Here is a 27,500-nt window from a genome sequence, read left to right on the forward strand (position 1 = left end):
GCATCTGTGATCCGTGGTACCATCCTTCTCGCTCATGTGAGGACACGAGGTGCGTCTACTCTTCTCGTGAGGGCGCCCCGGTGCCCAGCCCAGAGACGCAGTGTGGCCCCAGCTGACATTTACTGAATGGCCAGAAGACTGCACGTGAAAGTTAGTTTGACTCTATTTCTCTATAACTTTATCTCTTAGGTTGTTCTTTCTTTGCCTTTTTTTTTTTTTTTTTTTAAAGGTTGGTGTGTCTTTCAGGATGTTTTCTTTGAATGATTAAAGACTCTTGGTCTTCTGCTCATTTTTCCTGTGCTAGTCTCGTGTGCCTGCCTCTGGGTGCTGACCCACTTCACCGGAGACCACTGCCGGGGACCACGGGGCCAGGTGGACTCCTGATGGGTAGGGGACATCAGTTTTTCTTCTTGGTCTGGAAGCTCCCTTTCCCTCTGGGAGGTGTTGGCCACTTGTTCTCTCTCTTACTCTGGCGGCAAACACCGATGCTTCCCACTGACCAGTTCAGGCAGAGGTCAGGGGAGGAGCTCCCCAACTCAGCTGCTCCAAGCACAAGGCCCCCGTTAACCACAGAGAGCTGCCCCAGACCCCCTGCCGCCCATGGCCACGGATCAGTACCTGGGGCTCCTTCCAGCACCTCCCCAGCTCCAGTCTGTCCTTTCCCTCCTGCATCTATGTAGACTTAGGAATACCTGCTTTCTGCCCTTCAGAAATTATTTCAAAAATTCTAGAACAATGATGGACATATTTCCGTTTTCAAGTACTATTACATAGTAATTCTCTAAAAACCTCTTTTCATTACGTGAGTTTGGGGTGAACAGAGAGGGTATTTCTCTGCATTTTTTCTCTCTGCCAACCAATTCCACATCAGTTAGCAACATTCTCTTCCTCCACACACCATGAGGTTAGCAGGATGGAGGGCTGACAGCAGATGGGGAAACTGAGGCCCAGATGGACAGCCACTCAACCCCAGTGGGACATGCTTGCACAGGCACCAGAACCTGGATCTCTGGACCCTTCCTCCTTTATTTCTATTACCAACAGGGCCTGTGGGTCTCTTCCATTGAGCTGGCAAGGTCTCAGAACCCACGGAATCCCATGCCCTCACTGTATAGGTGAGGAAACTGACCTTAGGAGTATATCTAGACCAGGGTCACACAGAACCCTTCTGACGGGGCCAGAACTGAAGACAAGGGCTATTGACATCCCAGAACTCTCTTTCTTAGAGAGGGTCAACCCACTAAATGTCACTCCTGAACAGGCACTTCCTTAGGATTCAGCAAAAAAATCATGTTGGCCGTGTACAATTTCACAAGGTCTACCTCAAAGGAGAGGGCTCTACCTGTTGCTCAAGCCCCATTTCTTACACCCTTGCACATGCAGGTCACGATCTGTGAGGCCCGGAAGCAAGATGCCTTCCAACGGCAACTCAGGACAGCTGCAGGTGCATGGCCAGAGTTAGTCATCCGTATCCCTGGCCACCGTGCTAGAGAGTGGGGCCAGCTGGGGCATGAGGTGGGTAGAAGGGGGTCGGAGGCAGAACTTGAAAGGGTAGGTCCCACTGAAAGACGTGACACTTAGTTTTGTTGTGTTGCTATTTGTTGATCTCGCCCCCTGCACCAACCACATGAGCACGACAGAGGACATGGTGTGGACACCTGACCAGCTGCTTGGTTCCCGGCAGACATTGGGAGCTGGGGCTCTGGGGAGGGGTGCAGAGGGTGCAGGCAGCCACAGCCAACCCCAAAACTCAGACTCAAAACCTGGTTCTCCCACTCCTATGCTGTGGGACCTTGGACCAGTCACTCGGCAGCTCTGTGACTCAGTTTCCAACCTACAACTATGGCAGCTCCCTCTTACGGCTGCTGTGAGGATTAGGTGAGCTAATATATGCCAAATGCTTACAACAACATGTGGCATGTGGAAGGTGTCATGTTACAAGCTGGTGAAGCAGAACAGAGCGACGACGTGGCACGGAGAAGGAGAGAAAAATAAGCCAGCAGGAAGGGGCCAGCAAAGAGGAAGTTCACAGGCCAGGAAGGGGTGTGGTGTGAACAGGGGACAGAAGGAAGGGAGGCGAGGGACAAGTCAGAGGTCAGGGACCAGAGTCCTGATTCTGTTTTCTGCCAAAGCGGGCTGCCGCCTAGAGTCTACCCTGCTCTGAGATTCAGCTTCCTCCCTGGGCTAAAATAGTGAAAAGAGGGAACTGAAGAAAGATGGCTGTATTCCAAGGACCCCAAGACCTCTTCGGACACTCACAATCTTAATTGACAGGCAGGTGTGCCTACACGCAAAGGGAAGGGGACCCCGCCTTTGTCGTGAGCACCTGCAGGTCCCAGGTTCGGAAGCAGGCTCTGTCTCATCTGACAGTCCTGTCAATCTGATGAGATTAAGTGTGTCATCCTGGATGTTCGACTCAAAAGAGAAAGGTTGGCGTTCATGGAATCACTCCTGCCTGGGAAGCTCCGGAGGCCCCTCCACTCACGTCCTCCTGCTGTGGTTCTGAATCTCCGACACCAGGGGGAGCGCGTGCCCCATTAAAGCAGAGAGCCACCCTGGCCATGGCATGGAGGCTGCCCTGAGGCCTTGACATCTCTCGGGTGTGGGTAGTGGTGGAGTGCACGTTAGTGTGGGACGTGTGTTGTGTGTCTGCTGGGCGCTTGCCACTTAAACCTTTGCCTCATGAAAGAGGGAACGTGTTTCCATGCCTCCAGCACCCAGGGGGTGTTCACCAAACACTTGTCACAGTGAGACCTGGTGGGCAACTCTTCCCACCATCCTTGAAGGAGGCGGATTGGGGGGATGTCTCCCTGACGGCTTTCCTACAGTGGAAAGGGGGGCCAGTATTCCCCAGGACGGATGACAGCTTTGGGCACTTTGAAACTCCCACTTGGTCTCATTAACATTTCAGGTGGCGCTCCCAGGGGCCAGGTTCTGTACTTACCTTCACAACGTACTCAATGGGACTCACGGAGCCCCTGTCTGAGACAGGTGCTGCTAGACAGGACATGAGCTTGTGTGAGTGCCCAGAGCTAGGAGACACGGAGCCAGTGTGAGAATCTGTTTCCTCTGATTCCAAAGCTGGTGTTCTTACCAGTTTCCTGGGGCTGCCGTGCCCTGGCTCCCCTATCCCCAAGCCAGAGCAGGAACCCTGGGGTCCAGGAGTGTGAGCATCACAGCCCCCCGAAGTTGTCCTGGGACCTCGGTTTTCCAGACAGAGCGGGGGCCACTACATCCCCCTTGTGGCTCCTCAGTGAGCGAGTGGGCTCCTGTCTTTCTGACCCACTGACTCCCCTTGCACTCTGCCCGCTGTCCCAAGCTCAGCAGCCCTGCACAGGCCACTCGGACCTACTGCCCCTCAATCATCAGGATGTGCTCATGCCTGCAGAGCCTCACACCTTCTGTGCCTGCAGAGACACCTTCTGCAAGATGCTTCAAGCGAGGACAATCCCCCGCCTTACACCAAGCTCCCCGCCATGCCTCTGTCTGGAAGCAGGTTCGGTAATGGATGGACACTGGCTCTCTGTGGCCTGGCTCCAAGCTGGGCAAGGCCAGGCGACCGATGGGCCTGTCTCAAAGAGAGATGGAAACTTCCTTCTGGCTGAGGTAAGAAATCAGAGAGGCCTGCAAGAAAATGAATGCTTTTAAGTACCCATCAGATGTAAGAACTGGAAAGGAGCCTAAGGGATGTTGGAGTCCAGGCCTCTTGACAGATGGGAAAGTAAAGGTGCAGAGAGGGGACCAGCTCTCCTTAGAGGTGTCCAATAAGTTAGCAAGGAAGTCGGAAACATACCCAAAGCTGAGCTAGCAGAACCCAGGCTCACCCTCTCCCCACTTTATCTTTCCCTCTCTCTCTGTCTCTGACCCTCTTTGTCTCCTCACCCTCCACATATGGCAAATGTCCCCCAGCACTGTCTATCCATTTTATAAATACTAACTCAGTTTATCTTCATGGTAGCCTTATGCAATAAAGTTACTCTCAAAATTGATGCTAAATAACTCTCCAAAGGTAACACTGTTTGCACTGCTCAGAGCTGGAGTCAAGCACAGGCAGGCTGGCTCTAGAAACAACTTGCAGGGCTTCCTCTATGCCATGATGAGCCGTCTGGAGCTGCCTGGAGAGATGGGCCAATGGGGACACTGGCTGGACACCCTCTCCTGGGCCTCACCTGGAGGTGGCCCTCCATTTCCTGAACTTCCCTGTAAGGTAACACCTGCAGGGGGCAGGGCTATGGCCAATCTGCAGAGAGAGTTCAGGGGAACATCCCTTGCCCCACATTTCTGGTAACACTTCAGGCCTGGTGTGCCATGGTGGGGAAAGCCCATGCTGGAAATGAAACGTTTCCAGCACCTGCTGTCTTTATACTGGGCCACATGGCATCAGGAAACAGCCTCTGGGCTCAGTTTCCCCATCTGAAAGTAAGGCAAACTCTCCAGGCTTCCCTATGGTCATTTCCAGATTGGATAATTTAGGCTTTTGATAGAAAGGCACCATGTCGTGGCTGGACACAAGTCTTAACACAAGACTCCAAATGCTTGCTGGAAAAGCAAGCCGATACCGTCTGGGGGAAAAGCGGTTGCTTCCAAGCCGAGGTTTGGCAAGAACAAGGCACTGAGTGTGCACAGACTGACGTTCCCCTGAAATGCGGGCAGGGAAAGAAGGACATGTGGAAATGTTGGTTATGTGCTGGACGCATTGCATTTGTTATCTTGTCCAACCTTACAATGAGCTTTGGGGAAGATGTGACTGTTTCCACTCTGCAGATGAGCAAACATAGGCTCTAGTCAATCCAGTGGCTGTCCCAGCCCGTAAGTGGCAGAGCCTTCTGTCATGAGGCTTGTGAAGAGTCCTCAGCTCTGGACGGCAGCCTTCACTGAAACCCTGGGAAACCCAAACTCCCTGGTCCCCAGAAGTGCGGCTGGAGCTGATGCAACCAGGAAGCTGAGAAGAGCATCTTTTGGACAGTGCTGCGGGCCCCCAACTCCTTCCATCTGCGGCATTTCCTAGCTGACATGACGTACAAGCAGTATACCGTTCACCATCCACTCCTGCGACATCACCTAAGCCTGAGTGCTAAAATGCGCCTTCCAGATCCATCCTGCACATTCTTCAAAAAAGCCCAGCTTCATTCACCTGCTAGTGAAGGCCTTCTGTAACCTGAGATCAATCCTGGTTCCTGCATTGTTCCACACTGATGCCCAGTGCCACACCAATGTGTCCCCGGAGGAGGACTGGCTGGGGCCTTGGCGGCAGGTGCTCCCCCAGGGAGTGAGGACGCCGAGATGAATATGGCGAGAGCGCTGTGCCCAAGTTGCGAGGGGTCTACATGTGTATGTGGGAGAGACAGACGAATCTGATATAAATGACCAATCAGGGTGAAAACTGCAGGCTTCCTGGGCACTGAAGTGGACAGGCCTCAGCAGGAGCTAGAGGGAGACTGAAGGTGGAGGCCTGTTTTGAACCCCAGGTGGGTCTCTGTGCCTTCGGGTGACAGCCAAGACAGAACTCCACCCACCTGGGCTTTCATCCAGAATCAATGCTGAGTTCACCCCGTACTCTGGACGCCAAGCCTGAGCTCCCCTCTTACTGTTCTTCAGCTCAGCCCTTCTCCGGGGCCAGTACCCCAGATCCTGCCTGCTCTTCTTCTCTTGAGTACCAGCTGCCCATCAAGCCATGTCACCCTGTGCCTGAATCCCCAATTAGTCCAAATGCCACCTTCAAGTCCCCACAATGTAAAGAAAGGGGCAGAGAGTCGCAGAAAGGAGATCTGGTAAACCAGTTTGTGGGACCATGTTAAAACTCTCAAAAGAACCGAGAGATGCAAACCCCAATGACCTATGGGGTAAGCGATTTCACTCTTTAAGTAATAATGATCAAAATTTAATCTGCAAATAGAAATTATATTTCAGGGACTGAGGTGGGATACCATGCTAGCCCCAGCTTCCCTTGATTCTAAAGCACCTTTTGGAAAGCAATGTGGCAGAGTGCTCCTAGAGCCATGCACAGGTTCACGTTCTTGCCCTGGTAATCTCACTGCCAGGAAAGCAGCCTAAGGAAATAAACCTAAATTTGAAAACTAAGTAAATAAATATAGTGGTCAGTTTAAAAATATTCACCCGAGCATTATTCTTAATCACGAAAAACTGGGAACAACACGAAGTGATCAATAACAGGGTGATGGACCCATAAATCTCGGTCTGTTCATGCACCAGAGTGGTGTGCAGCCACTCAAAATGAGTCACAAAAACTCTACCGCAGCATGGGGCAGACACACCGCTCATGGGGACAACAGGCAGGACAGGTTGCAAAGCCGAATAGATTATTTGTGTCTACGTAAAACGAAATCAGATCTAGGAGAGCAAGTCCTACGAAAAATGGACCAACACACCCCCATAATTGTATCAGGATGGCAGGATTGCAGGCTAATTTTTGCTATTTTCCAAATATATTGATGTGAAATTAAAATAATACTTTCAAAGCTTCCTATAAGATGAGAGGAACATGCACCCCTGAGGACAGAACAGGGGTAGACTCTGAAAAGCCACGTGGAATGTGACTTGGCTTGGGAGGGCCACGTCCCAGCTATGGATCTGAAGGATGGGCCTGGGGAGAGGCTCCCAAGAACGCAGTGTCCACTGCTGTGTGGGCAGGAGGAGGGGTCTGCCATCCCTGTCCCCTCTCCAGCTGAACCCTGAGCCATCGACGACAGGAGCTCACATGGAAGGGTCTGGTCTGAGGGTCACCCTGTGGTACACTGGTGTACATTATGAAGGAATGATGACCCCCAGCCCTCCTCAAGCATGCCGGCCACTGTGGTAGTCTGCGCCCGAGAGTCTCAGCATGGGTCAGTTCCCAGTGCCTGGTGAGCGAGGCTGAATGTGGGTCTCCAACACAGCTGTCACCACGCACCCTCCGTTTGGTTTAAGAGTCAGGGTAACCAAGGAGCCAAGTGATATGTGAGCCCAAGGGTACCAGCCAGGACTTTCTGAGTCTCAGTCGGGTTCTGTCAATACCTACCCTCCCATCCCGCAGCCTGGAAACCCTAAACTCTGTCTGTGTGAGGGATTGTAATGTCTGCGGGAGCCGAGCCCACACCCTCCTGTCCCAGACCTTACATTTAGGGTGGGAAATTAATGCCCCATCTGCACCGGCCCTTGTCCAGCACACAGGCATGCACACCATCACACACACACTTGCAGCACATACACGCGGGCACCCGTGGGCCCCTGTGTGCATGCACACGTATGGGCACCCCTGGGAGGCAGAAGTAAATACCTTTTCTCCTCGGGATCCCTTTTCACCGCGTTCTCCTTGGAGACCCTGCGGGGAGAGGTGAAGAGCAGGAAGACATCTCAGTCCTGCTTCTCTGTTCTGAAGGTCTGAGGGACACGGACAGCCTGCCCAGGAAGGCTGTGGAGATCTGTCTCCCGGGACTCTCTCTCTGCACAGCGGCCTGGGCTCCTCCCTCTCGGGCCTGGGCAGCTAGGCCCCCACCTGGGTGCAAGGTGAGCTCCTGGGGTTGGTCCCCTGGCCTGGATTACCCAGGTCCTCCCAGCTAGGCTTGAACACACCCCGGTCCCTGAGCTTACCTGGCCAATGGTAGGAGTGGAGTCAGTCCCCCCTGCCACGCAGAACCTGCCATCCCTTCGTTATCATGACATCTGGGTCGTGAAATCTAGGTGCCTTTAAGCCACATTCCTCCACCTCCTCTGGGGAGAGGGTTCCTGCCCTGTCCTGCATCCACGCCACTTCCTCGGGAGCAGCACCCAGATCCTATGCTAGGAACTCCCTCCACTCTGTGAGCAGAGCTGCGCAAGTGTCAGCCAAGGTGTGGGCTTCTCTGACCATAAGATCTAAATGCAATCACTACCCTCCACCCTGCCCACAGCCACTATCCCCGTTACCACGCTTTACTGTCCTCCAGCACTAAGCCCCATGTGCCTCCCTCAAGGAGAATGGGAGCCCCCTGAGGGTGGTGTCTTCATTCCTTCAATATCACGTCCCCACAGTCTGGAACATGCCTGCCACTTGATGTTCATGAGCACTTGCTAAATGAACAAATGAGTCAGTCAATGACTGCTTCCATCATTGGTTAGCACAAGAATCCTGTAGAAGTGTTGCCTGCAGGCTCCTGCCCCACAGTGACATGCAGGAGTGGAGGATGCATGCCTGCACCTGTTCTTTTGCCACATTTAGGGTACGGAGCGAGATCCAGGGCCACCAGCACCCGTGCAGGACCCTGCAGCTGCTCCCGGGTAGGCTCGAGGGCTCGGCCAACAGCTCAGTGCACAGCCCTGCTGGAGAGGCCTGAACGTGTCCTGTGTTACTATGGAACACCCCCTCTCTCCTCTCCTTTCCTAGAGAAAGGACCCTTGGACATTCTGTGCAGAGTATGCTGAAGAGGACAGAGACTGCCCAGGCCCAGTTACTGATTCCAGGAATAATACCTACATCCTTGTCCCTGGAGAAGAGGCACAGTGCCAGAACCACACGCCGCTATCCCAGAGGGCAGAGGCTCTGTGGACCACCCAGGCCCCTGGTGGGAGCTGGATATCCCTGCTGTTTTAATTCCATCCAAGTATCTTGGCCAGACACATGCAGATCGGAGGTGTTAAATGCCCCCCAAGGCAATGCAGGCTGCCTTGCTTGAAAATGACCTTTTATACTGCTTCTTTCATTTGGATTAATCTCAAAGCTCTTAATGAGAACCAAAAATAGGGTCAGACACCCAAGAAGCCACCTTGCTCCTTACACACATGTCTATTTGCTCATCACTTACTTCAAGGGACACGTGGTTACTGAACATTCATCATGGGTCTGGCACTGTTTTGGGGCTGGGAATTAACAGATTCCACACGCTTCTGGAATGGCGGCCTGGACAGGCTGGTAAAAATGGCTTCTTTAGGTCAAGTCTCAGAAACACCTGGGCTACTGGGTACAAATGTGGATTCCTGGACTTCAGCCAAAGCTGCTGCATCACTGTCCGGGAATGAGGTCCTGGGAATGTGCATTTAAACCTGATCTCCAGGAGGTCCCCAGGTGCCATAACATTTCGGCACTTCTGGTCTAGGAAGAGACACCAACACTTCATTGCTATTGACACGTGCAAGGCAGTGGGTCCTCCGCCCCTGCAGAAGGGAAAAGGACCCCTTCCCGAGGCATGTCTTTACTTACAGGAGCTCCAACGTGTCCAGGAGGCCCGGGGAGTGCAGGTGGTCCTTGAAATCCCTGCAGAAGAGTGTTTACAAGAAAAGTGTGGGCGGAGGGAGGAGAGGCAGGGCCAGAGGCAACACCCGGAGACCCCTGCTTCTCCCCTGCCTGAGACAGCAGGAATCACCAGGATTCTCACCCCCATCTGCTCAACTTCAAGGAACAGCTAGAGTGTGCTGCCTCTGAGTTCTAATGAGGCAAGTACAACAATTTCCATTTGTACCTGCCCTGTGCCTCACGGCCTTCCTACGACCCGGCCAGGATCTGTGCCCAGCTTCTGAGCAAGCTGCGTGGTCCCTGCGGCTCCTCATTCACACTCTGCCCGAGGGCCAGCAGGGCCTGGACAAGTCCTGACAAGGCCCAAAGAGGTCTGCAGAGCCCCGAGGCCCCGCTGCTGCCTGGACCATCAACTGCTACAGATTTGAAGCAGCTAATTGGGAGATGCCTCTTAAAATCTATTAAAATTAGAATGTGCACTTCATTAGTCAAAGTTATCCCAATTTTAGTGCTCTATTCTATTGAAATAAACTGCAGTACATAAGAATACGCCATCATTTACTGCTGTATGGATTTTAGTGAAAAATGAAATTAGAAACAACACTTAGGGCCATAATAGGGAAAAGGTTATGTAGGTTATGATGCACCCATGTCATGGAACGAAATGCGATTAAAAGAATAGATGTGGAAAGACGTCTCTAATCTGTTGTTAAATGAAAAAGATAAGCAGCAGAGTTTGGTATGATTCACCTTCTGTAAGAATTCAGGAAAAATCACGTACGTGAGGATATATATATACATACAAGCGTGCATGCGTTAAGTGTGGGGCGGGAAGCCATGTGCACCTACTCTACACCTAAAGCCACTGGTTTTGCACCAAGATTTATCCCCTGGAGACATCGGAGGAAAGCGACACTTACCCGCATGCCCACCTCACCAGGCAGCCCCGGCTCTCCTGGTTCCCCCTGCACACACAACACAATGCTGATCAGAACCCAGTGTGACCCAGGCCCCGGCACACCAGGGCAGCCCAAGCCTCGGGGGCATCCGTGTCGGGAACGCAAAACCCATCACAGACACAAAGTAACCACCAGTGAAAGGAGACCCAGGCTGCCCTTGGGAGATGTCCCACGAGCAAAGGAGCTGGTCTTCGTTACAAGGGTCACAGTTCAACCCCCCTCACTCGGGCTGCTAGGGTCAGCAGAACCAGATTCAGACAATAGTGGAGAAAGCAGAGTGACTGGAGTGACAAGGAGGGCCTTCGGGATGGAGGAGCCTGGCCATCGGGAGGGGAGCCAGAGGGGTCTGTGGAGTATGGAGCCCCCCTTTCTCTCCTGCTCTGCACCCCAGACCTCCTGTCCTGGAGCGCTAAAGGCTGCAGACATGGAAGGTGCTCACGGTCAAGGCTCCCGCTCTGAGGCCTGCTCACACGTGGCAAACATCACCAAGGGAACACCCAGAATGGATCTCTCTTTGGGTTCTTGGTGAGGAGGATCCCTTTGCCCTGGTGTAGACTGCCCTGCCCAAGTTGATCACTTTTGGCCTGGGTTTCTGGAGCGTGTTCCAACTCAGAGCCAGGGAGTGGAGAGGTGGAGTCAGGGAGCTGATAAGAGGGAGGCTGGGGGCCACATGCAGGGGATGGGGTGCTGCTTGGGTCCCACCCCAACTCCTCAAGCTATGAACTAGGGACCTGGGGGAGTCCCCCACTTTGGGTCTGGACTTCATTCCAGGCCTGGGCACTGGGACAACAAAGACCTCCCATTCAGAACTGCTTGTCAACTGAGTGAGAAACTCGCTTCCCGTGCCCATGGCAACCGCTGCGGCTGGTGTTGTTAATATGATTAGGCTGACCTCCAGGGACCTGGGAAGGTCCCGGCACACACGAGCCCCAGCTCACGCCTGGCCCCAACAGAGGCCGCCCCGCTCAAGGACACGGGCTCTGACCAGGAGCTGCCTGTGGGGAGGGCGGTGGGAGCAGACGTACCCGCGTGCCTTTGCTGCCGTCTCTCCCAGGGGGACCGGGCAGGCCCAGGGAACCCTACAACAGAGAGAGAGAGAGAGAGAGAGCATCAATCAGTGCAGGATAAAGAGCACAGGGAGTGCAGATTCTCAGGCTTCACTGGAGACCTACCGCATCGGTCGGGGTCCACATTTTAACAAGACCCCCAGGGGTCTGTACGCACCTGCCAGCCCCATGCTCCCTCCCCCGCCAACTCACAGCGTGGCCCTTCCTTGCTCCGGGCTCAACGTCATACCCAAAGCACAGCGTTCTCAATCTGGGCCGGATGGACACTGGGCCTGATGCTCCTTTGTTGGGGTGGCTATCCTGGGCACTGCAGGATGTCCAGGCGCATCTGGCCCTATACACGGGTAGCACTCCATAGTGGTGACAACCAAACATGTCTCCAGATACTGTCACAAGTCCCCTGAGGCACACTTGCCCCTGGCTGAGCACCACTGGGTTGCAACAGGTGTCTAGAAGGATTTCTTAAGCTGGTGCTCACTCCATTCTAATGGATCACATGCAGAAGCCTGTGATAGGCATACTTATGTGGCAGCTGTGGGGAGGAAATGGGACACGGCCCAGGCTGCTCGTCTTCCACACACATCCTGGAGAGCACATGGGGGGCATTTAAACCCAGGAACTCCAGGATCTCTGAGCTCCTGTCCAACTCTGACACCATTCAATTCAAATCAAAGGATTCTGCCAAGACCTCCAGCCCAGGCTCCCCTATCTGTCAATTTTCTGTAGGACACTGAGCAAGTCAATGTCTCTTTCCAGGCTCTCCCATCTGTGAAATGAGGTTATTGGACATTCAAACGCATGTGCAAACTGATGAATCTGTAAGTAATAATAAGCAAACACTGTGTGCTCCATCATGTTTTCTGCTTCTACCACCTTATGCAGTCCTCAAATAACCCTGCGAGATAGGTCTCGCCATTTTCTCAAAGGCATGTCAGACCTTGTACATTTCCAGTGTTCACCTATAAATGAAGACGCGTGCGTGTGTCCATACACATGCACACACAGATATACTTCTACAATTTCTATGAAGTGCCTTCCATGGATGCAACATTCCTTCTAAGTCAGTGTGATATGGAAAAGACAGAGAGATAACTGCGGCTCTGATGTCAGACATGAGTCTGCATCCCAGCTCTGCACCTTTCTAGCTGTGGGACCTCATATGCAGCCACCCTGGATGGCCGTGCGTGTCACCAGCCTGTCCCCTGTGTGGACAACAAGGCCAGCAGCGGCATCGCTCCCAGGTGAGCAAGCGCTTGGCAATGCAGCACACGCTCAGCGGCGGGGCAGTCCCAGGCTTCCGGCAGCCCGCGGTCAGCACAGCTGTCCTGCCCACGATCACGGAGGGAGTAGGCGGCACCACACTGCCCAGGCAGACTCGTGGCAGGGAAATGAGACCGTCCCCTGTGTGCCACGCACATAATACGCTGGTGGCGGGGGGGGGGGGGGCGGCGGGTCACAGGAGATGCACCCTCCCGCCCTCACGGAGCAAGTTCACAGTGCAGACGGGGTGCCTGTGCTCATGCAACACACCCATCTGCTGCTTAGTGGTGTTTGGTTCTTAGACTCGGACCAGGAGGCTCTAGTCCTGGAGACCGAAGGGACTGGTGAACGTGAGGCTTCCAGAAGGGATGTCTCCAGGTGAGGCAGCCTGGGGAGGGAGGTATCAAGGACCCAGTAGACTGAATGCCAGGTCCTGCCACCCTCACTTAGCGGAAGGAGGGCCACCTGCGGCGAAGGACTTCATGTCTGGGGGGCTCGGTTTCACTTTCCATGAAATGGGAATAATCACAGCTACTGTGAAGTTTTTTAAGTATTAAATGTCTCCGCAGTGCTCCATGTAACATTGCCAAAGTTGCTCTGGATGATACCAATTTGATGTGTAATTAAATTGTGAGGGGTTGGGGGAAGGTGGGGGTTCTTCAGTCAAATAGGTTTGTGAAATACAGAGTTAAACCCAGTTAAACAGCATCCTTTACAGCAGGCTTCCTTGAAGCCTTGAATCTTCTTGGTGGTGGTGGTTGTCCAGTGCCCTTGCCTACCCACCCAATCTGGCCACGGAATGTGTGAGGGACTACAGTGGCTCAGTGCACACACAGGGAGACGTGCCTAGGCTGTTCTGCATCTCATCATGGGCAAAACCGAATCCTTTTTACACGTGTGTCAAGGAGACCAGGCTGCCATTGGCAGGGGCTTGAAAGTGCTGGAAAGGAGAGTTATTTACAGACTAAGAGAAGGAAAGATGAGACCGTCTCCAGTGGGCAAGCATTGTACTCAGGTGCGATTCTGGGAGGGCGACTTCCTTGTTGGTCTTCAGGTACCTGTGGCTGTCCTTGGTTGGATACAAGGGGCAGGCGAGAAAGCTATGGATGTTCCACAACAGGAAGCGTTGTTCAATGTTAGGGACCCGGGGTTTCCTCGGCACCAATGGGAGTTGGGTGCTTCCTGGGGTCAAACCTCCGGTGGCATCCTCGAGGGAGGGGCTGGCCCAATAGGCGGTGTCTCAGCCACAATTTACATAACCACACAAGGGGGATGACTCCCCGCCCTGCCTCCCCAGTGGGCTGTTTTGGAACTCAAGGGTCCAGAGATGAAGCAGGCACCCAAGACAGGCAGAAGTGATTTCTGAGTTTCCATTCGCCTTGTTTCCTTAGCACTAAGAATGGCAGAACTAGCAGCAATATTACAGTGATGTTAATAATCGCACAAATCAAGTGACACTGAAGAGGCTGCTCCAAGAAGTCCGTCCTCACTGAGCATGCACGACGCATCGAGCACGGAGTAAGTGCCTTGCAGGGTGCCTCTAACTTGTCCCAGGACTCTCCGACAAGAACGATGCAACTATGATCTACACTTCATATAGTTTATCAAATGCAAGCACAGAGATTCCATCATGTGTCCAAAGTTGCAGGGTCTATACCCAGAAGACCCACTCGGGGCCCCGGGACCCGCCTCTCCACAGCGTTTGCACACGCTGAGTCACTGGATGCTCGCAGTCCTGCAGGCCAGGCGTCTCTATCCCTAGTCTATCTGGAGCACCGGGGCACAGAGGGCCGTGGCCTTCTCGAGCCCACACAACCGCTGACACGGCCGCTGACACTGCAAGCAGCCGTGCTTGCACACTCAGCCCAGCCCCACTGCCCTTCTCCAGGGACCCCGTCCCTCTCCCTCAGCCTCACAGCCCAGGAAAGCAGCAGAGCTCCTTCAATTGCCTGCCTGGAGGCGGGCGCCCCGAGTCAGGCCAGGACGCTGGTGGTCAGGAATAGGGCGGGCTCAGCTCCCCAGCTGCCTGGTCTCCAAGTTTTATCCCCTGCCCCGTCCTGTACCGATCTGAGCGGATGGCATGGACATCTGCAGATGGCAGGGGCGGCAGCCTACTTAACTCTTGCTTCTCTATAACTCTAGGGCTAAATTCAAGATTTCCCAAAAGGAGGGATGTCTGAGAAGAGTAAAGACCTCCTTGGAGGAAATGCCCTCAATGGTGTTTCCCCCGACAACCAGGCCTATTGCGGGACATGGTGCAGAGCTCCCTCTAGGTATTGGTTACCCAGTTAAGATGGCGGGTCCTTGAAAGGCCAGTCTGTCTTCTGGCTGCTGCAGCTGAAGGCAGGGGAAGGGGTGTCTTGGTGGGCTCCTGCCTCAGGAATAAAGGGGGGACGGCAGCAGGGCATTGGAGTTCCCAGGACCGTCTGATAAAGGGGGCCGGGGAGGAGACCAGAGACAATGCCAGAGGGAACTCCAGAGAGTTCCGGAACCTTCCCTTTCCCCAGTTGTCACATTCCAGCCTTGCTGGCACTTCCCAATACATGCCCAACATGTATCCGGATGAATCTGTCTCATTCGCTGACAGGAGCTCCAAGAGGTGGGGCATCAGGGCTCCAGCACCTATCTCCCTGTCACCACAGCCTGCTCTGCACAGGACCCCCCAGGTGCTGTCTGCTTCAATCCCTTCCTGAGCCCTGTGGGCTCCTAAGGGAGACAGCAGGGACTTTAAAGTTAGCCTTGCAGGTATGAACCCCCAGGGACACAGGGAATAGCAGGGCGTTGTAGAAAAACAGTGGTCTCGAGAGCCAGCCAATTGAGGCTTCAAACCCTCCATCACTTAGTATTAATGGCCGTGGCCTAGTTAGTGAAATGCTCTAATACCCAGTCTTCATCTGTAAATAGGGACCACAAATATAGCTACAGGATCCGTGCTTCCCGAGGACACGGGCGTCTTGGCAAACTGGTTTGGAAGCAGCAGTCACTTTTGCTTTGTGATGGATGGGCCACCCTTGTTTTGTAGCCTAAGAAACTGACTAGAGGTCTCTTTAGTGGCGAAGATTTCCTCTGTCTTAAGAGAATAGCATCTCTTTTCAATCTTATTTTACATGGTTAGGATAACCAAGCCAGCACTGAAAAAAAGACCCTGAAAATTTCCACTTGCAAATCCTCATGAGATCCAGACATTTATTAGACGGGTTCCTGCTCTTATGAAAACTGTCAACCTGAACCAAATATTTCATGTTTTCGCATCACCTCAGCTTGGCCTCCCAGAACACCACCACGCCCTATGATACACCTTCCCAAACCCCCCAGGGGGGCTCCCCATTGGCTGCCTGCAGCAGCTTTGCAAAGGGCAAGTTACAGCTCAGGGCTGCAAGCTCTATCCCCTCAGGAAACTCACCCGCCCTCTCTGAGCCTCATCTCATGGAGACCTATGCTGCTTTCAGATTGGGAAAAAGGGTGTGGACATAATTAAAAATGCCAGTTGTTGGTATAGTTCTGAGAATGAGGAACACATTCTCCAGCCCATGGGGTGGGTCAACTAAAGGAGAAGAATGGAGTTGCTCCAGGAATTGGTCAAGTCAGGCACAGAGGGATTTTTAAAGGGAATATGTGTCGCTAAGGATCCACATAAAGTATAACAAAAGTAAGGAAATGGAGGGAAGGAAGGAAGAAGAAAGGGAGAGAGAAGGGAAGGCAAGGGAAGGAGACTGGGGGAGAAGGGTCTGGACTGCCATGCAGCCTCTGCCACCTGTTAGCCACGCAGAACAAGTGACCTCCCCTCCTAGGTCTCAGCTCCTTCACCTGTGCAAGAGGTAACGTGAGAAGAACTGTGCCTCTGGCTCCAGATGGCCGGTAGATGCTTGGAGACAGCGCCTGGGGAAATGCTGCGTACACAAGCAAGTTCACACAAGCATCAGGAACTGCTATTTTGGGCAAACTATCCGAACCTCCACTCTTCACCTGTGAAAAGGCAGTCACCCAGATCAAGAGGATAATAGGTGATGCATATGAAGCCCTTTACAGAAGATGACCAGGGCTTCGGGAAGAGGGGCCTCCCCCAGTTCATACTCAGGGTGTTGACGCTTCGTCAAGGTGGACCTCTCTGCCCATACCCCCACACGCAAACTGCCTCCACGGTCTCACTGGCAGCGCCCAGGAGGGTAATATATGGCGGTAGCTATCTGCCCATGCCCACTTTCAGAACCAGAGCTCCAGGAATTATGGAGTTACCTCACTGGGCAAAATACAGAGAAAAGAGAGAGCAGACATTTCCCCTGTTCTTTTGGTTAATTAACTATCAGGGCTTGGCTTCTAAATGTTGACAAAGAGATCGCTTCATCCCTTGAGGTGCACATTAGTATCCCTTGCAGTTCACCTGTAAGAGACAGAGGAGGTCCTGCAGGTGGGGTCTGAGGAGTTCTCTGGGCAGTGGTCCTCAAAATGTGGCCCCTGGACCAGCAGCATCAGCATCAGGATCCCCTGGGCCTTGTTAGGAAGGCGTATTCTCTTGTCTCCCTCCCAGCCCCACTGAACCAGATGCTCTGGGTGTGGGGCCCAGCAAGCTGGTTTAATAAGCGCTCCCGGTGATTTGGATGCTGTCAGGTCTGAGAACCACGGCTCAGCACTGATAAATGCTGGCCGTGGGGTCAGAAAACATGAGTACAGCTCCTGGCTCGGACACATGGAGAGAGAAACTCACTTGGTTCTTGATCACACAGTTAATATGCTTATAAAATGAGGGCAGTGGTATTTACCTCCAAACTAAATAGCATGTGCGTGAGTCCTGGCAGTCCACGGTCTCTATAAATACCAGGTACTGTTATAATCTCAGATGCTCTACAAACTATTCTACGAGAAACAAGGAAAGGAAAGGACACCCCATACTGTGATCAGCCCACCTGAAGCACATTTTCCAATAACTCTCCAGGCTTCAAGAGGCTTGCAGAGCTACAGAGGTCCCCCTGGGGGGGGGAAGGCAGGACCCCGACATCTTGCAGCTGTCCTCTGTCCCTGGGGATAAGACCTCACCAATGCCCAGGACACAGAAGACGTCATCTGGTGTATAAAAAAATGTAACACGACGCTGGTGTAATGGTAATTATACTTAACATTTATGAGCACTTTTTACAAATATAAGTCAATTTATTTTCATTAGCTCATTTCGTCCTTACAGCAACCCTCTGAGACGAGTAGTAGTATAGTTGTCAATTTATAGACAAATAAAGTAAGGGCTAAGGGGTTGAGGAACTGCATGGTGGTCCACAGCTGCCACGTGGCTGAGCAGGGTCAGAAGCCGCCAGTCTGTGTCCAGGGCCACGCCCTCAGCCTCCCTTCCCCCACCCCGTCCCACTGTCCAGCAGCCCAGGATTTGCTCTTCCCACAAATACTCTCCGCCTCCTGTACAAAGCCCTAGGTCCTGTGACTGGTCCATTAGGCTTGGCAAGTGCCTGAGTGTCAGAGAGAGGTGGGGAAAGGTACACACATTCCTTTTCCAGCTCTGCCTAGGGCTGTGAGATCCTATGAACTCAAAACTTCCCAACATCAACATGTCCTTCAGCACCATGGACAGAGTCTGCGGCCCCCATGATTCTCTCAGCGTTGTGCCCCCAACCCCACAAGGCTACTTGAGGGCACATAAGCAGCTAAACTCATTTTCCCCGAAACCCTTTAATTATTATAAAAATAGAAGGCCTTCAACCACAGTTATCCAACTCGATAACCATGAATAATGCACATTAATGCACAGGCTAAGAATAGGAGATGGGGCTGCTGATTAAGCCAGCCGTGAGCAAAGGGAAAGAGACCCAGAGCTAGAGGCAATGGCATAAATATATCTTAAAAGTTTCACACATACAAACACACATGTATAATTTATGGATCAGAAGCTCTGCGATGTAGTCGTTACATAAAATAAGTTGATTCCCACCAGGGACATGGTTTTCATAGCTTCCCAGATACCAGCCCTGCTTTCAGGGAAGGGCAGAGAGCTGGCACCGGCCATGCAATGGATCGGAGTGGGTCACTGTGACCTCGGGCATGCCCCAGACTCCTTAAGGGGTTGCAGGAGGCTGATACTAAATTAAACAGCCTGCCACATAGCAAGAGCTCAGTAAGTGCTGTTATGATTCTTTCCACTACATGGCACGTTCTTTGAGACCAAGTCACCACACCACTCCATATAAAGTCACTACAGGTTGGCCACTGAATTCTGCAGAGCTCCTACTGCTAATATCTGCATCCCATTCTCTCAGAAAGAATCAGTGGAATAAAAGTGTGCCCACTACCCCTTGTTGTGCTGCACTTTTCACTTACACCAGAAACCCCCGATGTAGAGAAGCACCTTGTGGTTTCTGGAGACCTTTTTTGGGCCCTGGTCTGGAAAAGAGGCACCAGGAAGAAAATCCCTATTTGGCACTCTCTTCTTTCCCCACCAATTCTGCAATCCATTCTATAAAGACCCCATGAAATCTCATCTCAAAGTTTCAAATAAAGCCTGCCCTGGAAAGACACCCAAGAAAGAACTAGCTCGGGGTGGGGGGGAAGGATCTGTCCTTTTACTTTGCAGACAGCCCACGGTGTGTCTGTCACGTTGGCATCAGAGGGGTGCCATTGTGAGAGCTGGTCTGACTGTCCCCTGCAGGGGGGTCTCCAGGCACTGCTGTGACTGCCTCACAGAAAGGGCCCTCGGTGAGCTCAGACCAGGCTCGAATGGGAATATCGCTTCCAGGTCTTACCAGCTCTGCCCTATCAGCTGTGCAGCGGCCAGAGCAACTTTCTCCTGGACACTCTTCATCCTCTGAGCACCCCACTTTTGCCCTCAGGTGCAAATAGGTTGCATTAATCATACCTCAAGGCTCATGTCCCTTATTTTGCTGTCCCCTCCCCAGTCCCCAGGAGCCCTGCCTGTCCCTAAATGAATAGCTGGTAGGATTTTGAACAAGCCAGAGATATTATAAACTACATCATCCTCTTCCCATAGGTTCTTACAGGGAAAACATCAATGTGTGTATTTTCCAAGTATCAGTGACTTTTCCACGAAATGGGGAGAATGCCACCTTCCACCTGTGCTCACTGGAAGGAATGAATGAGAAGGTGCCCTTGGGACCACCTGGCTCCGTGAATGAGGGCTCAAAGGTTCCTGGGTCAGGAGCATCCCTAGTATTTCAAGAGGCAGAGGGCAATGGTGGATGCACAAGGAGGAAACCAGTCTCCAGCAGGAGAAATACTGAGAGAAGGCCCCGGGAAATATGAACCCAGAATTGGAAAGAGACATGCAGAGGAAGGATCTCTTGGGGCCCCATCACAGCAGGTATGAAGTGCACTCCAAACACGTGGACTTTATCTGTCACATAACGCGTGGCGCTGAGCAGTGGTCAACAGGGGATTTGTCACAACAGCATTTTACAATCAAACGCAAATTCACGCGCACATGCATGCTTCCAACAGGATGGCAAGTGTAAGCCAGAGGACAGTTCTTTGGAATGGAGGAAATCCAGGCGCCCTCCCCCACTGCTGGAAGGGACTTTTTGGCAGGTGGGCCCCCAGTGTCCCTCAAGCCAGCTGCCTTTCCTGAGAGGCTGGATGCTTCATGGTCCACAGCAAAGTGGAGGGCCCCGCTTTGTCCTCCAGGGCGCATGTGCAGAACCTGCTGCTCTTCTCAGACCTGGGGACCAGGCTGCCTCTGCTGACCACTAGGAACCTTGCTTCCCAACAACCCTTCTTAATTTTATCATGATGGCCTTGGACTCTCTCCTCAGTTTTCCATGTGGCATCTTCTTTAGCTTTGTGATGACCCAGCCCATGAAGACTCTCCTACGTGAGGACACTCAGTAGGACACTCAGGCTTGCTGCTCATTGTTCTGGCATCCTCTTTAGGACATTCAGCTGAAGTTTCTAGAAGGCAGCATCTGGGCTACTTGTTGGACTCAGATTCCTCCTTTACCACATTGGTCTTGTCAGGCTTATGATCCCGGCAAGGATTGAAGAAAACCATAAAAGACAAGGAACTGATGTTTGTGTGACCTAAAACTCTGTCTGCTACCCAGCCAGCCAGCCCAATAAAATTCAGCTGAGTTTCTCATATTTGCTCCTATATTTTTTCTGGTGCATCACACCGTGAAATCTGAGCACAAAATCCATATGAGCTTTTATTTATTGCCATATGGATTTCTGTGGAAATGCTTAAGGAAGGACTTTCTGGTGGTTGTCGTTTCTGAGTTTCTTCGCTTCTACCAACTGCTAAGTGCTGAGCTGCTGACCCAAGCATGGCTTTACAGGACACTCTGCCCCAATTTCATCCCCTGTAGGTCTCAGGTGCCCTTGCTAGCTATAGAACGTGATCGGGGCTGAGGAGGGGCTGAAAATCCTCTCCCTATCTCCCCCCTACTGTGTTCCACTCCAGGGAATTGGAACCCTGTCCCGCCTCCCAGCCTCCCCGCCCTGGTCCTGGCCCCTCCTGCCTGAGGCCCCCTCCCACACCCCAGCCCCACTCTAATTGCCATATTAACACCAGCTGCTGGTCATAAAGAGGACAAACACTGGCGGGAAATGCATCGCGTCGTGTATCTTAGCAGCTGGAGAGGTTGCGGGCAGGATCACTCAGCAATATCACTTACAAGGATCCATTTCAATAGGCCCAACCTCTGAGGGTCACCTCACCCGGCTCCAGCTGGCTCATTTCATCGCAGCAAAATGGAGGCAGGGATGTCAAGCTCCGTCCTCACAGCCGTGGGCCCAGGGGAAAGAACCTCCGTCTCTGGGCTTCGAGACAAAAGTACTGAGTTTGTCTGGTTTGAGCTAACTTGGATAATGTGCTTGAACTGATCACCGTGCTCAGGGAAAGGCTGGGGCCCTGATGGCTGACACCCGATTCCTGCTAATGCTTGCCCAAGTCATTATTTAGCAGGTGCCAACAAAGTTCTTTCCCGGATCCCCTCACTGGACCCTCACGTCCGCCTGAGGAGAGCACATGGTTGGTTCTAGTATCTTCCTTGTGCAGGTGAGGAAACCGAGGCACCAAGAACTGTGGAGAATCCTCCCTATGCACCACAGTTATGGCACAAGAGGGGGCAGCACCAGGGTCCCAAAGCCTGACTCTCAGCCACTGCCATGTTCTGCCTTCTGGACCCACCAGCTGTCCTGCCATCCAGTGCTCGGCAGACCCCTGTGCTGGGAGACAGGGTGCTTTTTCCAAAATCACACCACTTTGGGATTTCCTGCATAAACAGTTGTGAAGATCCTATACTTAAAAGGATTTTCATTATGTTAAGGTTAGGACTTAGTCTTTGGTTAAATGCTTACAGACGTTGTAACACCAGGATGAGTAATTAACAGTACATATGAAACACCCCAAATCCCACCACCCCAGTGTGCTGGTGGTTTGCCCTGCGCGCACGTCCTTTTATGAGCAAGCACATGGGCTTCCTAGGCTGTATCTCATTTGCATTATGTTGCATGCCTAGCTCCCTATCGCAAGGTGTTCCTAATTTTCACTCGTGCCCATCTGGTTGCTGTAATGTGATGTTCCATTAGGTTGTTCCCATTTTTCGTTGCTGTTGTAGTTGTCAAGAGTTCTTATAAAAAAACAGAGTCAGCTTGTGGTAATTTTGTTTCTGCTTCTGTTTCTCCCTTCATATGAATTATGCTCATGGTAAATTTCCTAGACATTTTTTTTTTTTTTGGTTTCATTTCTTAGCACCCCCCACAGTAGAACACCAAGTATCCTAGGAAACCCTCAGGGCGCTGTGCTGATGTGACCATCCCCTGCTCCTCCGTCCCTTGAGGCCCAGGCAGGGTCCTCAGTGTGCGTAACAGCGTGGGGAATGGAGGCCACAACCTGGCTCGTTAGGGACCAGTAGGAAGAATCACACTCTGGATGGCATGACTGCGTTCAGCACGCCTCCTCTGCAGAACGGGTGAATGAGCGCCTGGACGGGGGCCCAACCTCCTCTCTCACATACTGGGTACTTAAGTGCTGTCTATTAAAGAAACACATTCACTCTTGTATGGATTTTAGCAAAATCTTCTAGCAGAAAAAGACAAGAAAGACAAGGGACAGATTTTTACACGTACTTATCACGTGCCAGGCACGAAGCCAGGTGCTTTCAATATCAACCTCCTATAATCCCCACAACAGCCCTACAGGATAGGTATCCCTGTTCCCATTTTACAGATGAGAAGCTGAAGCTCTCAGAGAGACACCAGCCAAAGATCACCCGGCCACTGCAGAGATGGGATCCAAACCATGTCTGCCCAGCTCCCCAGACCTGCTTTCTTTCCATCACCTGAGCCCACGTTTCAGCACAAAACCAAGGCTTCCTCTTCCCTCCTTCCTCCCAGATGCCAGATTTGCAAGGAAAAGAGGCAGAGATGTCCCCAAAGTCCCACTGGGCAAGAGGCCTGCAGAGAGAAACTGGAGCGGACGCGCTGGCTTGCAGACACCAGAGGGCGCTATGGGCCCAGGAAAGGGACACAACCGAGCAGCTCAGGGCTTCCTCCCTGGCAGCATTGGTCCCCAGAGCAGAAGGACCCTCAGGATGCACCAAGGACCCTCAGGATGCTCACCGGAAACTCACATTTTGGACTTGTCTCTGTTGTTCCCAAGTCTTTTTCTACCAGTGGGGCTCACGATCCGGCTAATGCTACAGACTTCACGTCCATGGCTCAGTGCCCATCGGAAGGAACCCTCATGCCAGCATCTCATTGTGCTGGTCAATCTCTGCAGGGAAGAACTGAGGACGGAGGGCACAGAGGTCGTCACCCCTCCCTGCTCTCTCTGACTCCACTGGAAATGGTCCCGACCAGCCCAGGGCAGTGGCTATACACCCTCATCACTGCCACTAAGACAGCTGCAAAGTGACTGAAAATTACGGGTGTAACAGAAACAGAGCATCACCAGCTCAAGCACTCCCTAGGCCAGGCACTGCATCAAACCCTTCACGCACCTTCTCTCCTTTAGTCTCACCTAGTTCTATGTGGTAGAACCAGGATACTTCCCTTTTCCCCTTTTACAGAAAAGGAAACTGACGCTCAGAGTCGCCCCAGGACAGACATGCAGTTAGCACGAGGTGGAGCCAGATTCTGCAGTCAGCAACCCCTCCTGGGTCGAGCTGGCCCTCAGTCTTGGATGGCGGAGGTCAGACATCCACTCATCAATCCGCTCGTTTAGCAAGCGCGTACTTAGTGTCAGCTGCCTCCCAGAGGCTTGGGAGATTCATCCTCCTCTCCTCTCCTTTTATAGTCCCAATGCCTGGGCTGTGGGCAGCATCCCCTAAAAGGCTGTCCCCCTTACTTTAGCCTGATTTCATATATATATCTATATTAAAACACTGGGGGAGATTGGCCCCGAGGACCCCACAGTGAATATGGGAACCAGAGAGGCTAGCTTCCAAGACAAGGGGCAGAAGCAGCCCAGGAACATGGCACCACACAGTGGTCTTGGGCATCTGATGGGGGAGCCAAGGAGAGTCAGGAGGCCAAGCACTCCAGCAGCTGTTCAGCTGTGTGACCTGGGGCCAGTCACCTACCTTCTTTGAGAGCTGGTTTCCTCCGCTGCTGGGGAAGGGGAGCCTCAATGAGCCCCGCAGCCTCCCTTCACTTAAGTAGTAACCAGAGTTTGTGTTTCCCATCATCCGACTAACTTGTGACCTTGGGCTGGTCACTTGACCTCTAAGCTTTGCTCTCCCCATCTGTGAAATGGGCATAAGTTGCGCCCTCTCTAAAGTGCTGGCTTCATCATGAGACATAAGGTATGGGCACATTGGCCCTCAAGGAGTGCAACACACATCATCTCAGTGGTTAATTACACACCAGAAATACAAGACACACAACCACAATCAGAGAAATATGATTCCTGGGCCCCCTGGGCTCCAGTTCATCCGATCCCCTTGCCCAAGGCAACTTCTCTGGAGAGAATATTCGAGTGGGGAAGCCAGTTTTTTGGACCCTGTCCAAGTGCATTAGTCACCGTGGCCTTCTCTTTCCTGTGGACTCTATCAGTCCCCTTGACCTACACAGGCCTCGCCTCATCCTCAAGGGGTAACGGGGAGCAGAAGACTCTAAGTTACAGAAGAGAGCCCCAGGGGCTCAGGCTGGGGTGGGCTGATCATCAAATCCCAGAGCCGCCGCCTGCGAGGGCCTTTATGCATCATCTCATCCCACCCCCTCGTTTTTACAGATGAAGAAGCAGAGGCCCAGAGAGGGAGGTGACTCACCCCAAATCACACAGCTAATATGTGGCAGAATCTAGACTCAAACTTTGCTAAAAATATTCAACTGCAAGAGAAAGTCAACCAAGGACAGTGCTGGAAGTGCTAGCGTCTGTTCGGCTGCCCATCTGTCCTGCCGGCATCGAGGATGTGAGGAGGTCTCCCTGGCTGCCGCCGTGACCTGGCAGGTCCCGACTGTGGGCCTGCAGGCAAGGATCCATGCCACCAGGGAGGGGCCTGCACCCTCCAGGAGAATCAGGCTGCCCGTTCTGAGCTAAACCAGCACAGATAAGGCCCAGATGCACCTGCCGCTCATAGGAGAAAGAGGCCCATCACTTCCTGCCTGGTGACACCAACACGGGAGGACAGCTCATCAGTCAGAGGACATGCTGGTCCAGGAGACACACATTGGTTCGCCCAGCAAGCATCACCCAGACCCAGCTCCCTGGATTCAAGGGCTCCAGCAGCCCCAATCCTGACAGGAATATCTGGGTATCCTGCTAATACCTGTGCTCTGGGCCCATAGGAATCTACAAGCTAGTGACAATAGCTAAAAGCAGTTGCTGAACTTGAGCACCTAGACTCCAGGTGCCGCGCTTCTACGCCACACAGGAACAGCGGACGGTGGCCACCACCAGCCCCGTCTCAGGGGTCAGGAGACCCAGACTGGAAAACTGATGGGAAAGTCACACTGTGCTGTGTGTCCATCCCGCAGCTTCTCAGACTGCTCTGTATCCCTGTGTAGGAGTTACTGTGTGTGTGTGTGTGTGTGTGTGTGTGTGTGTGTGTGTGTGTGTGCGCGCGCACGTGCGCGCACCTGTGCTTCCAATAGGGCTAAAAAAGAAGTTCTCTGTGGAATAAATGACGACACAGAGAAGTAGGGGAGAAAATAAATACCGTCAACATGGCCACCCTGTTTAACAAAGGGGCTCCACTCCAGAATCAATCTCTTTCTGTCTCACACACAGACACACAAACACACACACAAACTGGGGTCATACCGTGTATTTTCCCATGTGCTTTAAAAATTAACAAACTATAATTTTCATTTCCTAGGTCATTAATTATTTGTCAAAATGTGGTTTTGCATTCGTGAGTGCCGCCGCATCGTTTAGCTGTACGATAACGCAGCTCGCCCTCTGCCCGCTCCACAGCACGTGGTTGTTTCCAGTCTCACTTATGAATGACACAGAGTGAAACATGGGGTAGGCACTTCTGTGCATCCTTGATTTAGCTCTGTAGAGTACATCTCTGGAGTGAAAGCACGCAATGAGAGGGGACCTACTGGGAGAGAACGGGCTGGCCACGTGAAAGCTGTTCGCACGGTAATGGAACAGAGAGGCACCTGAACGTGCAGCCCTACATGAGGAGTGGAGGAAAATCCTCCAGGGTCCATCTGCGCTGCCTTCTGAGCCTGCACTCTGGTGAGATGTGAGTTAGCACAGACGCATGTGCGACAGTCCTGTGGGTGTCTCTCCTGGGACACGGAAAGTACATTTTTAATAGCTGGTGGGAGTGAAAAACAGCATTTTAGTGACACTCTGATTTTTATTTCTCCTCACAGGCTAACAACGCCAGAAAGCTTTCCTCCTCAGAAGGAACCTATGTCCTAGGATCTGTTGGGCTTGTCCTGCTTATGATGAAGGTAAAAGAAGGTACAACATTCGTATTTGGGGAGAGCACGTACGGGGCTGCCTGCCTTGTCCGGCTGCTCACCATCTCCCCTTGAAACTTCTGCAAGTCTTCTGGCGATTCCCCAAATTCCTCTGGGCTCTCCCCTCACACCCACCTGGCACGTCACACTCAAACATTCCCAGCATGTCTGACCATGCACAGACCCTTCGATGCCTCCCCACACTGCCGACGAGGCCTGGACATGCTCGGATATCTACCGCCCTGCGCGCTGGTCCTCAGACCCTTCTGCAGCTCTGCATCCTGCTCCCTATGAGCTCCAGCGAGTACCCTCTGCTCCAAGCACTGTCAATCACCCACGGCCCAAACAAACATTCCCCCTGTGTTGTGCTCGCTCATGCTCATCCCTGCCGGGCAGCGCGGCCCACTGCACCCGCTTCAACTGCCCAAGTCAGGGGAGCACCTGCACTGAGGCTCTTTGCTCTGCCCAGGAGACCTCTTCTCTTCACCCAGATGCTTCCAGGCAGCACCCCGCCCCCACCCTGCTCCCTGGCCAGCTACCCAGCCCCCGGAGGAGTGATAAAAGGGAAATGCTTACCTTTTCACCCTTCTCTCCTTGGACAAAAGGCCCTCTGCCCTAGAAAAGGAAAGGAGGAGGCACAGGTTTACGACAGAACATCTCCATGCATGACGTCACATGTGATAGCAGCGCCCTGGGGTCTGCAAAGGTCGGAAGCTTTCTCATCAGCTCTGCGAACGAGCTTCCAAAACGAGATGATAACCCTTAGTTGTTGAGTGTTCATTCTCGTGGGTAGTACCCCATTTAATTTTTCCAACAATTCAATATTACTACACTTGTATCTTTCCGCTTGTGAGCTTTACTAAGATATCATCCACCTACTGTATCATTCACCTAAAATATTCAATGTAACAGTTTTTAGTATATTTACAGAGTTGTGCAGCGACCACCGTACCACCGTAATCAACTTCAGGATGTTTTCAGCAGCTGAGCAAGAACTCTGCACCTGTTAGTGGTCACACCCCATGCCCCCCACCTCCTGCCCTAGGCAAACACTAATCTATTTTGTCTCTGTAGATCTGCCTCCTCTAGACATTTCATACACACAGAATCATACGATATGTGGGCTCTTACTGCTGGCTT

General features: G+C 52.5%; 1 protein-coding gene across 1 annotated transcript in view; it reads right to left on the bottom strand.

Annotated features, from left to right (window-relative positions):
* Window positions 1-27,500, bottom strand: part of COL22A1 (collagen type XXII alpha 1 chain) — a 247,474-nt gene that overhangs the window by 143,913 nt on the left and 76,061 nt on the right. Inside the window, exons 12-16 of the mRNA XM_027583883.2 lie at window positions 26,937-26,975; window positions 11,193-11,246; window positions 10,129-10,173; window positions 9,176-9,229; window positions 7,277-7,321 (exon numbers count right to left, since the gene is read on the bottom strand). Coding sequence (XP_027439684.1) covers window positions 7,277-7,321; window positions 9,176-9,229; window positions 10,129-10,173; window positions 11,193-11,246; window positions 26,937-26,975 — 237 coding nt within the window. The remainder of the gene's footprint in view (window positions 1-7,276; window positions 7,322-9,175; window positions 9,230-10,128; window positions 10,174-11,192; window positions 11,247-26,936; window positions 26,976-27,500) is intronic.

Source organism: Zalophus californianus, chromosome 4 (genome assembly GCF_009762305.2).
Source record: "Zalophus californianus isolate mZalCal1 chromosome 4, mZalCal1.pri.v2, whole genome shotgun sequence".
In the NCBI taxonomy this organism is placed as follows: domain Eukaryota; kingdom Metazoa; phylum Chordata; class Mammalia; order Carnivora; family Otariidae; genus Zalophus; species Zalophus californianus.